This window comes from Poeciliopsis prolifica, unplaced genomic scaffold, assembly GCF_027474105.1.
Source record: "Poeciliopsis prolifica strain line A6 unplaced genomic scaffold, Auburn_PproV2 SCAFFOLD021, whole genome shotgun sequence".
Taxonomy (NCBI): Eukaryota; Metazoa; Chordata; class Actinopteri; order Cyprinodontiformes; family Poeciliidae; genus Poeciliopsis; species Poeciliopsis prolifica.
Window position 1 is genome coordinate 4763105 of NW_026562396.1, and position 21222 is coordinate 4784326.

General features: G+C 43.0%; 3 protein-coding genes across 3 annotated transcripts in view; 1 reads left to right on the plus strand and 2 right to left on the minus strand.

Moving 5' to 3' along the window:
- Positions 1 to 6290: 6290 nt before the first annotated feature.
- On the minus strand, positions 6291 to 9362 carry LOC129369686 (aromatase). Its single transcript, XM_055045253.1, has 9 exons — positions 9167 to 9362; positions 8934 to 9084; positions 8695 to 8849; positions 8435 to 8599; positions 8237 to 8351; positions 8042 to 8150; positions 7788 to 7950; positions 7331 to 7572; positions 6291 to 6830 (listed from the first exon to the last, which is right to left on the minus strand). Exons 1-9 carry the CDS (start codon positions 9360 to 9362, stop codon positions 6561 to 6563), a joined length of 1566 nt encoding a protein of 521 aa, XP_054901228.1. The 3' UTR covers positions 6291 to 6560.
- Positions 9363 to 13627: 4265 nt separating this feature from the next.
- On the plus strand, positions 13628 to 18850 carry gldn (gliomedin). The gene is made up of 10 exons (XM_055045252.1): positions 13628 to 14284; positions 14625 to 14676; positions 14764 to 14781; positions 14906 to 15004; positions 16453 to 16545; positions 16641 to 16757; positions 16869 to 16949; positions 17029 to 17154; positions 17244 to 17394; positions 17478 to 18850. The coding sequence occupies exons 1-10, from the start codon at positions 13760 to 13762 to the stop codon at positions 17941 to 17943; spliced, it is 1728 nt and encodes a 575-aa protein (XP_054901227.1). The 5' UTR covers positions 13628 to 13759; the 3' UTR covers positions 17944 to 18850.
- dmxl2 (Dmx-like 2) overlaps positions 18824 to 21222 on the minus strand; it is a 41441-nt gene continuing 39042 nt past the window's right edge. Inside the window, 1 exon segment of the mRNA XM_055045251.1 lies at positions 18824 to 20684. Coding sequence (XP_054901226.1) covers positions 20475 to 20684 — 210 coding nt within the window. The 3' untranslated portion in view covers positions 18824 to 20474.

Below are 21222 nucleotides of genomic sequence, written 5' to 3' on the forward strand. Positions count from 1 at the left end.
TCAAAAGCAGCCGATCCAGGCTCATTTAATGTTGCTTGGTGCTGATTGGCTGTACTCTCCAACGTTTCCAATGTGCTTATTAATGTTTATTAATGCTTTTTTGGTGTTTTTGACTGTCAAAATATGCAGCTGTAAGCATTTCAGAGAGCTGTCAAATATTCACAAGTTTCAGCTATTCTCCTCCGTGAATATCAGGAGTCAGTCCACCGTATCCTTTTTCATCACTTTCGCAATTTGGCATTACTTTCTGTCTGTCCATCTCATAAAATCTGAATGAAATACATCTTAGCTTAGACTTCTGGTTGAAGCACACCAGAATGCGGAAGATCAAACTGCAATAACACTTTTGCACGTCACTATAAATTTTACATAATCTGAAATCAGAAGTAATTGTGGAAAGCTGATGAGTAGAGAGGAGGTAAAGATCATTGGAATAGAGAGAATTTAGTCAAGACCTCTGGGCAAAGTGTGCAGTGTGGGAGCGTATGCTGCAAGGATTATTGGGAGGTGATCAAAGGTGTGATAGAGGCTTTAGCACCATCACTTTGGTTGCATAAGAAATACCAACTTTCAAACACAAAAGGAAGAACTATTTCTTCTCTTTCACAGAAAATGTTACCTTTTCCCTTGAGAACAAGTCCTTGGATACGCCACTGAAGAATGTTTTCATTAATCTGAAATCGCATCAGAACTTCATTAACATTCAAGGACTCAGAATCAGAAAAATACACAATGGTATCTGAGATTTTTCAAACAACTTTGAAAGAGCTGCATTCAGTAAAAGAGTTGACATTTTGTCCATCTTTCCCAGCCAATCACAGAAGAAGGTGAAGAAGAATCATGCTGCAATAAAAAAAAAACAAATTATATTCTTTGAAAGAATGAAAAATGTATTTCTGTAATGGCTTAGCGACCTGAACATCCCCACTAATATGAAATGGACAGTGTTGGTGCTGTTTGACGATATTGATCTCTCAACATTCCCAATTTACTGGTCATGTTGCAGCGTGTTATAACACTGAGCATGTAAAGTGAGCTCTTACTGAAGACAAACCTGAATTTGCTGTGCTAATGTCAAACATCCAAAGGTTTCTTGATTTTGTTGCTACTTTATTTCTCTTGCTTCTGATGGAGAATTAGAGCTTACGTCCACCAGCTGAGGGCTGAGCTTTTGTCTTCCGTCCATGGGTGTTGCTGTGCTATTGAAGGTCCTGTTTTAATTACACACTGTGTGTTTAGAACTGTATACGTAACAATGGACTGAAGCTGTGTCCCAGTATCCGCAGGAACAGGGTCCATTACCCCTTTGGGCTCAGCACCATCTTTTCTCAGCATCTATTTTCTGAATGCTTCCGCAACGACTTGCAAAGAGTGATATAATTTCGCAGCTGAAACGTCTCCAAGAGTCAGTGGTCATTTTAGCTCATGCTGTTTAAATGCCTTTATGGATCCTGTGATTGCAAACCCGTCAGGACCCCGACGGAAACCCGTCGAGGCGAATAAATGCAACACACTGGCACCATGCATGTGCAAACAGATCATAAGTTGGTTTTCTTTTTAATCAACGTGAATTAATTTCTGCTAGATGAGGCCAGGCGGCGTGTCGGGGGCAGGTGGGCGGTCAGTCGGTGATCCGACAGAACTCACAGGCATTACCGCCGTCCCAGGTGTGGACCTGAAAGCTGCTCAGCGGGAACGCTGGGGACCAGATGGCACCAGCCTTCCTCCCCACTGCCCCAGGCTCACTTATCTTTGACTAGGCGAGCATTTGCTGCCTGTTTGCGTGTCAGGTCGACTCGCCTCTGCAATTCTGCAGATAATAATGATAATAATAAAGAAAAAAAAGGATGTGGCAGTAATAACAACAAGCTGCGCTTCTTTGATCCTGGCAATAAAGCTGCTCTCTGTTGTTTTTTTTTTTCTTGACCTGATGTGAAATGGAGAGTGGATGTGAGGCCTGCGTGGGCATGAATAGAAGCTCCTGGCCTGAGACAGAACAGCATTATGATTGTCTGCTGTACCTTTGTGTGTTTGGAGAAATAAAAATATCTAACCAAAACAGATGTTATCAGTGAGCACGTTTCTCTGCAGGTCATACCGGCTGAGCTCTAATTTTAGCCTTCTGGTGCCGCCCATCATCAGCACTGAATGGGTTCTTAAGACAATACTAGGAGTAGATATATTTGTAGATTTGTGAATGCTAAATACAAATTGACGAATGAAATAAACAGAACATGCAATCCAATCAAATTAGTTTTAAAAGGGACTATGGTGCTCATGTCTGTCTCCATTAGCGATCAACAGATGCATTGTGTGGTAATTAAAATGTTTGAATCAATATACAAGCAGGATGAAAACCCACTACCATGATGTAGAGAATCTCTCATAGGATGACTGGATGGTGGCAAATTCAGAAATCCTCCTTCAGTTTGCAGGGATTCCTCATGTTGCTCGGTTTAACTGCATGCATCGTAATCCACACGTCAGCTGCACATTCCCAGGACCACTCTGTCATTTACCCGATCGCATCACATCCTGACACAGACCTCCTGATGACCCGGCCATGTAATGTCTACACTCCCACCATTACCACCATGCTTCTCCAGATCCTCAGCGCTGGCACTGCAGGATTTAATCACCACGACCTCCTTACACAAGTTTTGTATCATGTTTAAGTTCGCCGTCTCAACCTGGTTTTGGAATTAGACTCTATCTAAAGGGTTTAAAAGTGCGCTTGGGAAATGTATGGCCATTCTACCAGAAATGCATTTATGAGGTCAGACTCTACCCTGGGCATTGTCTTCTTGCACCATTCTGGAGCTCCTTACATCTGCTTCTAACACTATCTGAACCGATCCATGAAGCTCTCTATGTGCTGTTCTGGATCTAATCTGAACATTGCATGACATTTAATCTGTAGCCTTTGACCTGTGTGCATCACAAACCTTGGTTTCAGGCCATCGCTCCAACTTTCCTCCAGATTTTTATAGTTCCATCAATAACTGACTTTGGAATATTTAGTGTCAAGAAAATTTTAAGATGAACTTTAAATACAAGAGTGGCATCCCATCAAGGCGCCATGCTGAAATGTTTGTAGAAACAGTCTGAAGGTGCATCTCAGTTATTTTTGCCTTCTATTTTGGGAAACATGCATCCTTCAAAAGCCTGGTTTTGCTCATTTAGTTGATAGTACATATGATAAACTACACCTCTGCAACTAGTTTTGACCAAGAAAGTCACAGATTTCTACTTTTAGAGCTGTTCACGTTGGATACTAAGAGCCAAACTTAGATTACTAAGGGGAAATGTTTAATTTTGAAAACTTTCAAACTTCACCCCTCATACCTTGTTTGTAAAAAAAACATAAAAAACAGAACATGATGCAGAAAACTGTGCTGGGATGAAGAGTGTGACCAGTCTTCTCTGCTATTTAACCGGAAACCAATGAGTTGAGTTTGGCAAGTATAAGTTCCCTACCAGACTGTGTCCTGCCCGTCTGGGTTTCCTGTTACAAAGGAGCTTGATGAGAAGAACTGGAGCTCGGTGAGATATTTTGTCCCACTTTCTTATGAAACGTTCTGAAAATTGGTGCACTCATTACCAGGGAGGCAGAGAGGCGTGCAAAAAGGCAAATGTCTGGGAGCATCATGGAAAACAGTGTCACTGCTGACTGTAGGAGGTACTATTCACAGTGACAGCGCGCCGACGATGAAGGGAGACGAGTACACTGCCAGTTTTTCCTTTCTGCTGGATGTTTCCATGACCACCAGTGCTCCTATTTTTTTTTAATGAAGCACTAATCCAGCAGGGGACTTAAACAGAAAGACAGTATGGCTGCTGGCATTTGAGAATCTAAGCTGAAAATGATGTGTGGGTGTGTGTTTGTCGGCGGCTGTGTTTGTGTGGGTCCTTAGCAGTATGTGATCAATCAGATTGTCAATCAGAGTACGAGGCAAGACTGTGTAAAGTTTTGCTATGAGGCTGGACTTTTTTTTTTTTTAAAGGCCATCTGTCATCCTCGCTGCATGAATTTGTAATTGGGAAGCTGAGCTAGATGCATATATAGACCATTAGGCTTCCAATAACCACAAAATAAACGTAATAGACTCTGATGAGCAAATACATAAAGTCTAGTTGGTATTGACAATCGACTCCAATCGAAATGCAGCTCAATGGGCCGTAATACAGACGTCTCATCATAGTCATCCTAACAACATGACGCTGCATGCAGTAAAATCTTTGTGTCACAAACAAGATGAACAAAATGAAAACACAAGCATTTTTCACTTCCTTTTTAAAAGTATTGCATAAACTGTAGTTCTCTCTCTCTCTCTCTCTCACACACACACACACACACGCACACACACACCCACCCACCCACACACACACACACACACCCCCCCCACACACACACACACGCACATCAATCCAACTACTGCAGTGCATGTGAATTAAATGTTGCCACAGATCTATTCAGCAGATGTCTGGCATCCCTTAGTTTGGAGCCACATCTCTTTTATTATTTTCCATCTTGGATCCCATTATTCTCAGTGAAGTCACTTTCGAAATTCTTCTGTCTTATTTTATTTACATGAAGGAAACAATTTGAGGCTTTAGCTTCAGCCGTGCATTTACTGTGCGTTCAGACTATCTCGGCCAAAGGTTGGGAACAGAACCAAATCAAGCCTGCAAATCCTTTATCGGTTTTGCACAATCTTCTTCACTAACATCTATCCATCCGTTTCTCTTGACAGAATTGGCCAAGCTCAGGTAGACTGTATCATGGCCGTATTTTACCACCACCATGTTTCAAAACGGACATGACAGTAGTTGGGTCCTGGTGTGACTAGACCATAATTTTGGCATGTTTTTTTTTTTTTTGCCTGAAGCCACTTCTGTACCCTTCAGTAAGTGTTAACACATTTGTCAGATCGCGTTTGGCGGAAACACTTCAGCTGAACACAGATCCTCTTCTATCCATTTCTTTTCCAAACTTAAATCAGCCTCTCACTGGATCCAGCTTGTCCTCATCAGTGGCTCAGGCTGTGGTCAAACTTCCCAGTATGTGACAGGTTAGCTTAGCAAAGCAAAAAATAAAAAAAAATAAAATACTGGGAGACAGAGGAAAACACAGATGAGGAACTGACAAATTAAACAGGAACTCAGTGACATCTCTGCTGGATGCTCATGCTTTGTGTTTCTGCTGTAACTGTTTTAAAATAGTGGATGTGAACAGGTTGGAAATCAAATCACATCTTGTTCTTTCACACTGCTTCTATACTTTACACGTTTTATTTAATCAGTTTTTTTATATATATATAAATCATAATTTTAACACATACAAAGCTGTGTCTCTATTTATGTCTGTAACAATTTCTCTTTTGTGTTTTAACTTAAAACTGTTTTGTTGCAAAAGTTTAATTACTTAATCTCCCTTACAGACGTGACTTGTTTTTTTTTGAACATATATCTGTTTTTATCCTACAGCAGGAGTCAACCCAACCCGAACACAATCAATAAATTTGTCGCTGAAGTGCTGAAATGCTTTATTGCAGATGCTGATTTGCTCCAAAAGGTACGTGTGTCTCTTCTTTCCTCGTCTACCTTTAATCAGCAAAAGCAGGTCTCAGGAGGTGGTTTTGTGTCAATATAGGACGCAGCCCACTCACTCATTTCTGATGTTTCGCCGACTTGCATCCCTGACAGACAGCTGACGACTGACATCTGCAGAGGGACTGTGCTGCACAGAGGAAACCTTCCCCCACCATTTATCTGTTATTGTTTTAAGGGCATCCTGAGGCAAGCAAACTTCTGAGATGTGCTCTTGAGTTTTTTTCTTATGTTTTTTTTTTTTTTTTTTGCTAAACTCCTGAAGAGGTGTTGACAATGAGAAAACAAAAAAAAAAAAGAAAGAAAGAAACAAAGACAGGAAGCAAAGCATCAGCTTGTGAAATTTGCCCAGAGGAAGTCCAATTGAGCATAATGAACAGATTGGTTACTTTATTTAGACGTGGCTGCTGAACCATACACCGCAGGCCTTCTGGAGGTACAATAGCGCCCTCTGCTGACAAATACCGTTATATACAAAAATGTAACTTCTGATTTATTTTTGAGCTTTTCAAAATTAATCTGAACTTATAAATAGATACTTATGGTACATTACAGACGTCTTGACCGAGTGCTTTTATTTGAATTGCTTCCACTTAATATTGCATTTTCACACTTAATTTAACTTCCATGAATGTTTCTAATGTTGTCGATGCAACACTTTCTGTTTGATTTGAGTTGTACTGATAAATATATATTATGTATATATTTTCAGTTCCATAAAGCAGCTTTCCTTGCTCTTGCTGTGTTTCGTAAAGCGTTAAAAGAAAGACGAAAACACACCTTCTTAACATAAACATTTACATTTGCTTCAAACATAGCATATAGACCCTTACATTGTACATAGTTCATAACAAAATAAGTATAAACACAAAATACTCGCAAAATGAAACAGCAGTGCTTTTGTACAATCACAAGACAATAAACAGATGTAGGGATGTATCCACGCCGCATTATGAGAACATTGCTGCCGTTTGCCAGCTTCCTCTCTGTCGGGGTAAGAATCTCATGCTGAGCTGCTCGGCCTCCTGCTGATGCTCCACGGGCTGCTGGGAGAGGTTGTTGGTCTGTGGGAGGCGGTCCAGGGTCAGGCCCTGGTGGGGGCAGACGGAGTACTGCGACAGCAGAGTCGCCAGGATGGATTTCATCATGACCATGGCGATGTGCTTGCCAACGCAGGCGCGAGGGCCCGAGCCGAACGGCTGGAAGTGACGGCGAGGAGTCTGGAAGAGGACAGGCGGCATGTTGAGAGGACAGGCGGCATGTTGAGAGGACAGGACCGAGCAGAGAGCCGGTTGAAATGGTCGAGTTTGGAAAGCAGAAAACTAAAAGCTACAGTTTCAAACACTGTGATTATTGATGAATGCCATATTTCAATTCGTCCACAGCTAATATTTGCAATCATTAACCGCCGAAATCATCAGTGTTTCCAGCAGCAGGTTAGAATTTCACATGCGTAAGGATTTTCTTCTGCTGCGATTCATTTTGCAGACTGAAGATTCAAATGTTGCAGCAAAATCCCCAAAAGCCTCGCTGAAACTTCTGCCAAGTGGTTTAATCAAATTTTAATCCACATCAATGCGGATGGTAAAGAGAAAAAGACGATCAAAGAGTTTGAAAATGAATTTAGTTCTCTTACATTTACATTTGAAAACAATTCAATTAGAACTACCACAGTCTTTAAAAGTTCATTTTTGGCCTGTTGAACCTTCACACCACTCACGTTTTTCTGGAAGTTCTCCAGACTAAATTCGTCCGGCTTGTGGAAGAACTCCGTCCGGTGCATGCGGCCCGTGTTCAGGATGATATTTGTGCCCTTTGGCACCAGGTAGCCGTCGATGACGTCGTCCGACAGGGCTCGCCGCATGGTGAAGTCCACCACCGGGTGGAAGCGCAGGCACTCGTTGATGAAACTCTCCAGCACCTGCAGCTTCTGGAGGTCCCCATTCTGCATCTGTCTGTCGCCTTCAAAGAGATACAAAAAGTCCTGTTTTGCTACCAGAAGCTGCGGATATTTCACAGCCATCTGAGTCAGACCAACTGAGGAACTTGTTTGCAATCAATGTCAGGAAAAAACAACTGAGTGCAACCCTTTTAGTTTAATGTTGAATCCAACTCATTTGGTGAGAAGAAAAGACCATCGATGCAACGCTACAGAACGAGCTGCAACCTGTGTTTACCTATGACGGTGTCTATCTCCTGCAGCAGCTGCAGCTCCACGTGGGGGGCCTGTTTGAGGAGCAGCAGCATGAAGAAGAGGCTGATGGACAGCGTGTCCGGAGCAGCGATCACCATCTCCAGCACGCATTGCCTCACGTTCTCAGCCGACAGCTCTCCGTGGTTCTGGGAGCGCACGCACAAAGAGTTAGGGAGAAAATAATACTAACAAAAACACTCAGGGCTTTGTTCGGAGACACGCAATTATCTCACTAACTTGTGCAAATATGAGGTCTGCCGTGAAGTTGACGTCCAGCTTATCTGCCTGCTCCATTTCTCTCCTCTTTTGTTCCACGAGGCTTTCTATGGCATCCTGAAGCTCCTGGCTGTGAGAAGATAAATGAATGTTGCCTTGCTGTTGAAAATAAGCCCCTACTGGTCAACATGTGCACATGACAGCACACTGACTCACGCTGCTGTCTTGTGTCTTTGGTGAATCCAGCCAAACTTGAAGTAGATGTCAGGCTTGATCAGCACCGTCTGCCACGTTTCGAAATACCTGTGAATCTTCAGCAGCAGCTCTTTCTCTGCAGACGACACAAAATGATTAGCTCAATGTGCTCCGAATCAACACTTTTGTTTCTGTCCTGAGATGCCTGGCTCTATCCACCATTGAGCGGGACATCCAGGAAGAGCCTGTTGGAGATGTCAACCACGGTGCAGCGCAGCAAACTGAGGACGTCCACGTGAGCCAAGCTGTCCAGGTCGTCCAGGTGGGTTTGCGTGGAGGACACGCAGACCTCCACCGTCTGCTGCAGATTGGGACCTGTCAGGGCTAAAACGGGGGGGCAGGGTTTGTTTTGTTTGTGATTTAGAGTCGTGTGAACTATTTGCACTCTACAGCGCCGGTTTGAGGCTCTCAGGTGATACCTTTGGCAAAATAGGTGCGTATCTTTTTCCACAGGGCTACGTTGTTGTTGAAGATGATGCCTCTTTCGTTCATGCCGAGGCAGCTGAGTCCTGGTTTGCTCCCAAAACGAGAGGTGTAGTTTCCATTCTTCAGAACGTGATTAACTGCTGAGGCCCTGATGAAGGGGGAACAAAAAAGGGTTGTCATAAAAGTTGAGAGGATTTGTACAGAGCATTTAACGTTCAAGGAGAAAACCAACCTGCTGAGTATAAGGGTCTCCTCTCCGTTGATCCAAACTCTGACAATGTCGCCGTACTTCTTGTTATAGTAGTTGCTGGCTGTGCCAATCCCAGTCCAGATAAATCTCAAATATGATAAATGTGGACCAAAACCCAGGCAGAACCAAGGGCCTGTTGTGGTAGATGACAGTGAATTTTTTGGAGTTCACGCTGAGCTCGTTGTCTGAGGCTAAGAAACTAAAGCCGGACCTACCTGGAACCGTGTTTTTCTCCGTGTGACTCCAAGCCACCACCAGCAGACAAACGAGAAGAATGAGGGTTCTTGTTGCTGTCGGGATAACAGGTGACAGGTGTGTTGTGGCGTTTAGGGAAATGGACACCAGGTCTGTCAACACACCATCCAGATCCACAGTGGACATGGTCCCACCACAGGAAGAGATCGAATCCATAAGACGGAGGGTACAAAACGACGTCGCTCCTCAAGCCCAACCGGTGGAAATGATGAAAGCTGTTTGAGCTGTCTCTTTATAGGCTCTTTGAGCTGGTGACGAGCCAGGTCAGGGTAAAACAAAAGCCACAACATCTTTGGAAAATGGTAAACAATACTGGCTAGACCTTGAGAAGCTGGATTTGCGCCTGTGCCCTTGAGCGTACAGGTCTCAGTTGAGCGAGTGCATGTTGGCAGAACCATTTGTTTGTCATTTTGTTGATGAGAAGCATCGCGCCGTCCTTTGAACATCAGAGGAATGCGATCCTACACACAACAGCTGGCTTCAGAGCGCATGGGAAACCCCGTGTTATCGCTGCCATTATGGGAAGTTTATCTCTGCAGCCCAATTCGTTGGTAGTTTTCGTCTTTGCAGGCCAGGCAGGGCTGATAAAGTTGGGATGATATACGACAATCTCACTTTTTATTTAACTTGATTTGTCGCTTTCAGTTTGGTCAGATTAGGATTTCTAATAGCTTTTTAATGAATTCCTGAAAGTCACGACTTGCTTTTTCTGAATTCGCTTGGATAACATTTGAGCAGCACATGAGCTTCACAGGATCTGCCTGTTTACTCATGAATCACTCAAATAAAATGTCATGCGGTTTAAATGAGGATTTCGAGATCTGTTGTTAAAGTATAGATGGGGTAAAAAAAATAGCTTTTATTAATCGTTTGTAAATACTATCATATTTTTTGTGTATTTGGCTCAGACATTACCTAAAACATCTGATTTCCTCACTTTTAAATTCATTCACATACTAAGTAGTTGTTTCCCTTTCCTAAGCTTCACAGTTTCACCACATTTGATCCTTTTTTTTTATTTCAGGGTGCAACATCTCTTTGTCTCGGTCAGTGCTACGTGTTACCTGCTACACCCTGTTCATATTAGTGCCTTTTACACAGATCCTCTAAATTTGTAGTGTAATGTCAAACCGTCCCACACCATAATACCACCACCACATCTCGCAGAAGCTTGTATGAGATGTTAGCAGAAATCCACACTGCTCTGGGATTTCTTTGTCTAATGATCGTCACCAACAGCTTTCCTGTCTTTAGGAAGATTAATTTGCTTTCATAATGTAATTCAATAATTAGAATCAAACTTTGATCTTTGTCATTTATAGAAATCATCTCTTTCGTGATTATCATTCAGTTTATTGAAAAACGTTAAAGAAATAAAGCAGTGTCCAATCTTCTTTAGAAGCAAAACTTTCTGCTTATCAAATGCTGAAGAACATAAACAGTAAGAAAAAGTCACTTTTAGCTAATGTAGTGCAGAGAAACATGTATGCTGAAATTAACTAAACTAAACTAAACTATTCTAAGTCCTGTGTATTCCCACCAAAGTTAAAGCTATTTGGGTTACATGTACGAGGTGGGAAGTCGTTTCGCACAGCTGCCTGGGAACCTGAAATGTTTCCCATGTTTTGGTTCCTTTATCTTTGTATGGAGCTTACGTGTAGAGGTTTCAGGGGGAGCTTTGCATCCAGACATGCTTGTGCACAATATATGAATTAATCTGATTGAGTGATTTTACCTGAACGGTGCTTGGAAATATTTTTTTTTTCCACAACAGTATAAAAAACCTGAAATACACCAAAGTAGTGGAGGGATTTGACTTCATGTTAAGTACTTAGTTATTGAAGAGCACAAAGTTTTAAATAGCAGAAAGTGGAGGAACTAATTGTTGCCCAAACTCTATGTTTCATTCTGCACGACTTTCATTTTACTTGGATCATTAGGGGGTTCCTTAAATTCTCGCTCATCATACAAAGCAAGAAACATCCTCCATGGAGTTGCAGTCCCCAGCTGAGCTTCCACCTCACAGAGCACCCATCCCCAGTGACACCACCTCCCAGCTCCTTCAAATTAGAGGCAGCAGCAATTAGCCGACGCCTGGTGGACATAACGAGGCGCCTTGTCGTGACGACCTCCTGAAGGCGACGTGTCACAAAGAGAAGGAGCTTCCAAAGGACAATTTCAAAGCATCAAATTGCAAAGTCAAATTTCTTTCCATTTATGTTTGTTGTATCCAGCATAAATCGAATGGTTTCCTGATTGTGCCATAGAATGGCACCATGTGCCTGGAATATACATAATGCCCTCCTTTAACATCTTGTTTTGGGAGCTGAGGGTTGTAATTCAAGACAAAGTCCACAGTGTTTGGCTTCATCTCTCCCTTCGCTGCGTTTAATCGCTCTGCATGAAAGGCTCTGTCAGTTCACTCACCGCCCACATTCGAGTTCAAGAATGCGCACGGTTCAAACGCACGACTGTGCGCTTGGGGCCTGCCACAATAACTGAGGCCTGTCTGATGGCTTAGACCAAGATTGTTCTGGATGATTAGGCAACGACAGCCCCTCGGTAAACTTGTCTCTGGGTTCAGGGCTGTGGTCAACCACAACTTTGTCTTTACTGCATCTGAAGGTGATGATTGCACAGTTACATGTTAGACGATGACATGTTTGCCTTTGTCTTGCAATCAAAACCTAAAAGTTTAGAACCACTTGCTGGCTACAAAAGATGTGCATGTGACTATGCTTCAGTTTAAATTACCAACTCGGTGCTGTAAGACTTACTTAAGAAACCTTGACAAATGTATTGGATCAAGTTTAGAAGGGCTTTGCAGGCTTGGAAAGAAGATATGATAATGGAGAGAAGATTGCCTCAGCCCCAAGCTCTCATAAAAACGTGGAGACAGCAGCCAGAAAGAGTACAGTTTTATGGTCCTCTCCCTGAACTTTGCAATTAACTTCACTTATTGTATACAGAAGCAGTAACTTTTAAATCTTACAGCCATACTGAATCCTGTGACTCTCACAGGATTCGATATGAAGTGAAAATGTTTTTGTTCTGATAAAGTTCTCTTGAACTCTGACCTTTTATGATGTTTTAACAGCTGCAGCTGCTTATTTCCTTCTGAAGCAGTGTTTTAACGTTGATCGTGGCTTTTTGTTCAGCTGGCCTCCGGTCTGAACGACACCAGCCGGGCTTTAATGAAACTCAACCTTGGAAACACTGAGCAGCGGGGTGAACTTCCCTTGAAAGTGCGCCAGGTTATCTCCGTGCCCTTCATTAACTCTGGAGTCAAAATGCCTGGAAGAAGACACGAAGATGCTCGGCAGGAAGATGATCGAAACGCAAATGTTTACTTCAAGCGAAGCCATTTTGTGAGGAGTCGACATTTTCCTTTGGCGTTCGTCTGCCAAATGGCGGCTTCGCTCTGTTTTCTGTCAGCTAAGCTTGGGGCAGTGAATGAGGAGCAGCGAAGGATCAGCCTCCATGTTTTTAAGACGTTATCTGTGTACATGTCTACACATCTGGCGGAGCAATTCAAGCTGCTTGTCCATGACCCACAGCCTCAGGCATGAGGCCCCACACTAACTCTAAAAGCAGTAGTGAAATCTGTGCGTCTTTGTCCGCAAAAGTTACAGAAAATAGCTGGGAAGTACATCCAAGTCTGTTTCAGTGGATATGTCCAGAGAGACTAATCAAGTGATTCGGTTTTGCAGAACCCCAAAGCAGTACCGCAACCAGCTCTGAGACCTTTCAGCGATCTGAAGGTTGTTATTTATGTAGTTCCCTCCTGAACTGTCACTCGTCAGGTGAAATGTCCCTGTCGTGGGCCAAATTGAAGGAATAGAAATGGGTCAGTGGTGCCGTCGGTGAATGAAAGCCACCTAGATGTGACAGGGCCGAGGAGCCGCAGGGGGCCGTCCGGGGAGGACAAAGGCGCTCGGAGACCGAGGGAGACTAACCAACTCCGAGGCGCCGCGGTGACGTTGATGCTCTCTGATTTTGTCTGCTTTCTCTGAATCCAAACGACGACGCGACGTCACGGAACTTTGTCCAGCGCGCATCGAAAGTTTGCATGTGTTATGCAATGCGAGTGCCATTGCGTGTGCATCACACAAAAAAACAAAATGTGTGTCGATGTGCGGTGATGTCAGTCTGCCCACGGCGGTGCAGTAAAATGGCTTCTGATGAATATAAATCAGGTGACTGAACAGGCTGGGGTTTCTTCCCGGACCAGCTCAGAAGATTGAGTGTGATGCGCACTCCTACACAGGCCGTGCACGCACACACACACACACACACGCACACACACACACACACACACACACCACACACACACACACACACACACACACACCAACCCCCGCTGCAACTGGGTGAGCAGCACATCCACAACTGTGTTTACCAGTCAGTCTTCAGATTAGACCACCATGGTAGAGGGCACACGCTGAGGGTTATTTGGAGCGCTCCAATGGCTTTCCCTTGAATTCAATCGACCACAGTGATTTGTTTTGTTTTTGGGACCTCCGACCCTGAGCTGGAACGTCATCCTCCCGTGAATGCTGAAGCACGTCGTGGACCCCCAGAAGCGAGGAAGCGAGGTCCTGACAATGTGGATCCCGACCCCCAGCATGACCGTCCCGCAGCGGATGGTGCTGTACGGGACCTGCGTGGTGGCGCTGGTCAACTCCGTGGGCCTCCTCGTCCTCGTGGCCCAGCAGAGCCAGCAGCGCGCGCGGCTGGAGCGGACCGAGGCGAGGCTGGCCGAGGTGGAGCAGAGCTCGGTGGTGGAGTTCTTCCGGGAGGTGCCGCGGGGGGCCGCGGGGCTGCGAGCGGGCCCCGGGGACCGCGCGCAACACCAGCAGTACTCCAGGAGCAAGAGGAGCGAGGAGCTGGAGAAGGACCTGCAGCGGGAGCGTCATCATGACGATGGGGGTAAGGGGTCACGGCTGAAGGAGGCCAGCCAGGAGGTCGGAGAGGAGAAGGACGAGCTGAAGCTGGAGCTGAAGCACAAGCACCGACATGGCCAGCATCACAGCACACAGGACGACATGATGATGATGATGACTTACTCCATGGTGCCGGTGAGATGGTTGCACTGTTAATCATTTCATTAAAGTGTTTTAAATATTTAAGTCTGATTGAGCTAAATTGGCTCATTCTATGATCACAGGCTGCAGATTTCATTTGATCCCAGTATCATTAAGACCATGAGCTGCTCAATGCAATCTGCAGATGACAACACTACATTTTTCAACCAATAAGATTCCTACATTGTTATTCGTACAGATCAGCACGGACATTAGTCAAAATAATGTTCATCTGCACCTAAAATGAATTTTTTAAAAAACTACTCTTTTTTTCAATCCAGTGATTTTTACCATCATCATAAATTCAGATATTCCTTCTTCTGATTCTTCTCAGATCAAATTGTTGATCGACATCTGCAACAGCACTCAGGGAGTCTGCCTCGCAGGTATGCCTTCATATATTAGCTACAAATGTATATGTAAAGACATAACTCACACCTTACTCATCAACAACCTCACACTTTGCTCTGCAGGACCGCCGGGACCACCAGGTGAAGCCTCACATCTTAAACCCAAATCTGAAATGCGGCCCATTTTTCTTTCCCATTAGAGGAAGAGCTGCTTGTCTGTTTATTATTTTCTTTTTTTTTTCCATTCTATCCATTTGTTGTGTAGGTCTGCCTGGTGCAGACGGCTCGCCAGGCCACAATGGGACCGATGGCACTCCAGGACTGAATGGACTGCCTGGAGCGGATGGAAAAAGAGGGAAGAAAGGTATGGAGAGAGGGAGGATCCACTCTGGCCATTTTCATTAAAGCTCCGGGCAGTTATGGACGAAATGGAGAGGAATTACTGGCATAATGGAACAATCAAAGGGCTTAGGATAATCTGAGGTTAAAACGTCCACTGCGAACAAACACGCTCTTCACATACACACGGGACAAATAAACATCAGACCAGCTCACAGTTTTAGCAATTTGTGGAGGCTGAAAATTTGCTGTAATCTTGTAATAAATACACTGGTATTACATATTATTACACTTTTGAATTGTACTGCTGCATTCTTTCACTTGAGCATAGGCATGACCTTCATAGTGCAGTTTATTAAATATAACTATTAAATTATTGAATGATTTAATAAGTAAATCAATAAATAAATATTAATTAGGTTTATGGCACATAGTGTCTGCTCTCTTTGATCCAGATAAGACAAGTAAGACAAATCAGCTGGAATGCTGCTTAAAATCTAAATTTCAGTTTCGAAAAGGTGAAAGCCTCATTATTCTCAAAGTCTAATGGCTGCTGCATGTCCACAACCTGAAGGTAGCTGCGCTAATAAGCTGAGCGCCTCAGATGGTTTGTGCTTCATTACATTGTTGGCACACAGGAGGTGTGTGATGCTGCATATTTTGGTATCAATCCAACAACAAGAAAATACCGATATTGATATAAATACTTTTTCATTAAGTTTGACATGTTGTCAAACTTCTGACCTTTAGATGCTTCTGTTATTTTTTTCTTTTAATTATTTTTGTTCATTCCTTGGACAACATTTAAGTTCATCTGCAAAAAACTTTAATGAGATACTGACATGATTATTTTTGCAGGTTTCCTAAATGAAAATACAAACATGATTTGAGAGCAAATCCAAACAAAACACTTTTTGAGGTAGTGTTGAGGCTCAAACTTTGACTAGACTATGGTACAAAAATAAAATAAAAATTTAAGAGGGAATCTGAAACTAAAGCTTCGCGGACATGTTCATTTTGTGTTTGAATCCTTAACATGCAAATAAATATAATGTTTTTGTCTCTTTATGTAAACACAGTAAATCTGCAACAATAAAAAGGGAATGTGTTGATTGTTAATCTGTGGGAGCAGGCTTACTAAATGTAGATGATGATTAACGTTTTTTTTTGCTAGTTCATCTCTCATAGTCAGATATTTCAATGCTGCATTGTCTTACCTCTGAACGGCAGAGAGGAGGAGGTGGAAACGGCTCTTTTCCCCCCACATTTCCAGCAAATATTACTCATTACTGTGGTTTTGGCCTTCAGCTGAATGACTTAGGAAAATCTCCCAATTCTCCCACTTCCACTTCACAATGGATTGCTTTATGGATGCAACAAAGCCCGTGTATTAGTATTTCACCAAAAAAAAAAAAAAAAAAATCATAATAATTGTATATTGGATGAGTTTGTGCTGTTTAACGTCATGTGCAGGACCTCCGGGTGAGAAAGGAGAACAAGGAGAACAAGGAGAGCCTGGTCCACCCGGAGAGCCATATGAACCATCCAATGAAGTCATTGTTGAGGGTAATGAGACTAAGTAAAACCCAAAGGGAGTTTAGAAGAAGCCTTTTCTTAAATTGCAAAGGTTTAGAAATCTTCATGTTGCTTTTATTGCTAAGGGCCTCCAGGTCCTCCTGGCCCTCCAGGGCCTCCTGGACCCATGGGACCTCCTGGGCCTCAAGGGCCTCCAAGGACGAGGCACCACAGAGCTCACCTGCAAACCGCTCATACTCTGGGTAAACTTGAACTCCATAACCTTAAGGATGATGAAACAATCATCCCATATTTCTGAGTTTGACATTTACTATTAGACGTTAACATTAAACCAATCACACTGTGCCTGGCAGGACTGTTGCACGCCGTGCCAAACGACGAAACTTTGACCGTGAAACAAGCTGTGAAACTTCACGAAAAGCCGGTTAAGAACGGTGAGGCTGTTGTCTTCACAGCGCTAATAATCAACCACCTACAGACGTCAACATCTAACCGTGTTTGGTTTTCCCTCAGAGTGCCTCATAAAGTCCCTGATAAATCCCAGAATTGTGGCAAAGATGGAGAGCACGTTCGGCACGTGGATGAAAGACACAGCTCACCTGAACGATGAGAGGATATGGGTGGCAGAACACTTCTCAGGTGAGCCGTTTTGACTCTCCTCGTTTCTACAAAGGAGGCTTCCTATAGAGACGGCAGTCGGGTGAAGATTGTGCCTAAAACCTCCTCAGGTCGCATGGTGAAGGAGTACCAAAACATGGCTGCTTTCCAGAACGCCAGCAGCGAGACGGTGGATGTCAGGAAGTTTTACCAAGGCTGCGGCCACACCGTCCACAACGGCTCGCTCTACTATCACATCGCTGGTACTTCTACAATCGCCAGGTAAGTGTTATTCGTCTCAGAGCGGCTCCGTTCCAGTTTCATTACATTCACTTCTTTTCAGTAAACTCTTGATCCTTTCCCAGATTTGACTTCAGAACCAGGAGGCTTCACACCCTCTACATAGACAACGCCTTGTTCAACAACCTGTCTTATCTGCTGACTAACTCCAAGACCTACTTCAAGATGGCGGCCGACGAAAACGGCCTGTGGCTGATATTTGCCTCGGGAGCGGATGAGAGCATCATGGTAGCCCAGCTGGACCAGAAGACCTTCTCCATCACGTCCTACATAAACACCACGTACCCCCGCACCAAGGCCGGCAACGCTTTCATCGCCTGTGGCGTCTTGTACGTCACCGACACCAAGGACGCAAGAGTTACCTTTGCTTTCGATCTGCTGAAGGGGAAGGCAGTGAACATGACATTTGACCTGAGGTCTCCTGGGGGAGTTTTGGCTATGCTCTCCTACAGCCCGAAGGACAGACACCTGTACGTTTGGGACCAGAGCTACGTCAGGCTCTTTGTGGTCCATTACATCTCTGATGAGTGATAATCTCACAGACACAACCATTACATCACGCTCCGAAGCAAACCCCGTGTTGATAAAGTTACACACTGCTAGATTTAGAGGAAAAAAAAGCTTTAACGTTTACAACAAATATATACATTAGTCTTCATTGCCATGTGGAACATTTAGTCCGAATGAGTCTGAACAGATTTTAAATAGTTGTTTTTTTTTTCTACAGTAAACTGAATTTATATTGTTTCTGCGTTTGTTGTTGCATGAGTTGAAAGTGGGATTTCAATGTTACTAACAGACTAAACCCTAATCGCTTGTTTTTTTTTTTAGTTTTGTATTTTTTTCACTGCACACATTTTGACATGACTATATCTTTAATGTTGCAACTTTTAAGTTAGTCTAAGTAAGGCAGTGAAGGCATCAAAATCTTTTTAAACACCAAAAATGACTTGTTTTTCCCATTACAAGTAAAAAAAAGAAGAAGCTGTGATAAATACCTGTTGTTGCAAACTGAACCAATGATTTACCTTCTGTATCTGTTTTTGATGACAAATGCATGGCAATCAATCCATATTTTGTAGAAAGGTTATACTCCCCAATTATCCATATCCATGGCAGATTTACATTTAAACTTAATTTTACCAACATATTACTACAGTTTGTTGTAGTAATATGTTTTAAATTGCTTATTTACATGGAAATATGTAAAAAAGCAATTTAAAACAAGAAATAAAATAAAAACAATTTTAAAGCAAATCTGCCAAGCATATGAATCATTTTGGCCTTAGCCGCACGTTTGCATGTTTTCTACCGTTTGTGGTGAAACAGCATCGGTGCCGACTGATTACACTACTCAATAAAAAAACCAAAAAATAAAAAACTTTTCAAAAGAAAAAGAAAGCAAACCTGATGAAATAAAAATCATTTATTCACTTTACAGAGGTAAAACTGTTACCTTGACCCGTCTCTCACAAACACCCCCAGGCTCGATGGCCCCGGCAAACATCTAACGATGATATTGGCTTTCTTTGCATGCACACACACACACACACACGCACACACACACAACAAACAGCATTGGTAAAACTCCTAAAACACATACAGCACATGTAGTGGGCAGAAGGAGGGAGGAACACTAATCTCTTTAATAAATACCACACACTTAACAAAAGTCACAACTAATCCAACTGGTATGATACAAACTAAAAAATAAAGAAATGTCTTCATGTTTGTACAAGCTGTTGTTGTAGTTCGTACTGTATATATTTATATATATATATTTATATAATTCATATAGTAAAACTATCTTAAACGCTTTACTACCAGGGCAAATAAAGCCAGACATTCATTTGTATACAACAGTTTCTTTGATAACCTATATATTTGAAATAAACCTTTAGTGTCTTCAGAATTTGAGTGCAAATATCTATTTTCTCATGGATGAAATAAAAACAGCTGGCGAGGTAAACACACTAACAGTAGACTGTTGCACGTTGTCCAATCGGAAACAGTGAAAGCTCTTACATTCCTAAAATAAAAGGCAATAAGTTAAAACAGTTCTTCAAAGGAGCAGTAAACCAAACACAAACATATAAATACTTTAAATATTGAAATCAACTCAATTAAAACAACAACAACAACAACAAAAAAAGAAAACAACCCACAAACATAAAAACAGAATTGATATCGTTTTGTGCAAAAACCAGTAGTGAACCTTTGTGTTTCTGCTCTGGGCGGTCGGGTGTTTAGCGTCAGACAACACAGATGAAACATTAAAAGTTACAGTCAGAGGGGCGTTCGATGGTCTAGCGGGGAGGCTAACGCACTAACAGGAGGGCGGGCAGACACGGCAGAGAGAACACACACTTGGATCAGGTCGAACTCAAACCAGGAGAGGCCACAGTGAGCGATGGGCAGCCAGTGATCAGTGGATGGAGGGGGACAGAAGAGAGGCGTCGCCGTTAAGAGCGATGCGCCGTCAACTCTTCGGTGAGAAGCCGGAGGGGCCAAAACTATTGAAACGAAAAGCAGATTCCAACGACTCGAATCACACCGGAAACCACTGACTTAATAACGAACCACAGTGCTGGTTACAGTAGAGGCTAAAAGATTTCAGCGGTGGGCACAAAATGACGACAGTTACACACTTTTTAAAAATTTTTGCTTGAGCACTTTTACAGAGCACTATCAATAGACCTGTGATTGCACCGCGGAACGAGAACAGGACATGCATAGCTTCCCTATGGACACACTCTATGAGAAGAGATTCATCAATAAAATTACAACAAATCTAGCTTTTAAAATCAAGTATGATACCGTTTGCTTGTAACTTTTTGTTTTCAGCCTTTTTGGCGAAAAGAAATGTTTGCAGCTGTGGTTTTGTCGCTCTGGATAACATCTACTTCTGCAGTAAACCCATGACCTCTGCACACTCCAAAAAGCGCGGCAAGCTGTTGACGAAATATCCTCACTTAAAGGCTGTTTGACGAGCCTTCGCATCGTTTTGTTTCTTTTTCTACTCGTCTTTTTCATCTTTGGACCCTCAGATGTGGAAGCAGGCATCACAGGATGTCAACAATGCTGCTGGCGATGTTGTAGCGGTCAGGGAGAACCCTCATCTTCAGGGTGCCGTCCGCGCCGCAGGTGAAGATGCGGTTCCCCGGACGCGTCTCCACCTTTGTGACGCCGTTGCCGATGTTGCGGAAGATGGACTGCTTGGCGTGTTCGTTGCTGAAGGAGTGCATGAGGCCATGGCCTGCCAGCTTCCAGACCTGGAGAGAAAAACACAGATCTGAGAACTCTTTTTGTTTTCCCAGTCAATATTTACGAACCTTTTTGTGGAGGATGTTTCACTATTGCTCTTTATACTGTTCAAAGAAACAACTGTGTCTTGGCCTGATAGGTTGTGAGCATTTAGAAACCTGCTAACTTTTACAAACACTGGAAAAAATGCCGGATATAATAATTTATAACATTTACAATTTACTGGATTCTAGTTTGTACTTTAGTACCAAGGTTCATTGACCCAATCTATTGTGATTTTGATCTATAGGTCCACTGTGGAACAAAATTAATTATCTACAATATTTAAGATTACACCTGGACATGTATGAAATATTCTGAGTTGTATAAGTTGTTTTTCTACTCTTCTCTCCTAGACAGCTGCACAAGGTAACTCATAGTCTCATAAGAACAGCTCTTCTTTGTGTCAGTAAAAGGGAGGATCAAGGCCGGCCGCCTGCAAGGGAAGTGATAACAAATAGTTGGAGCACCCCCACTATGGGAACCGGATGAGACGCTCAACTTATC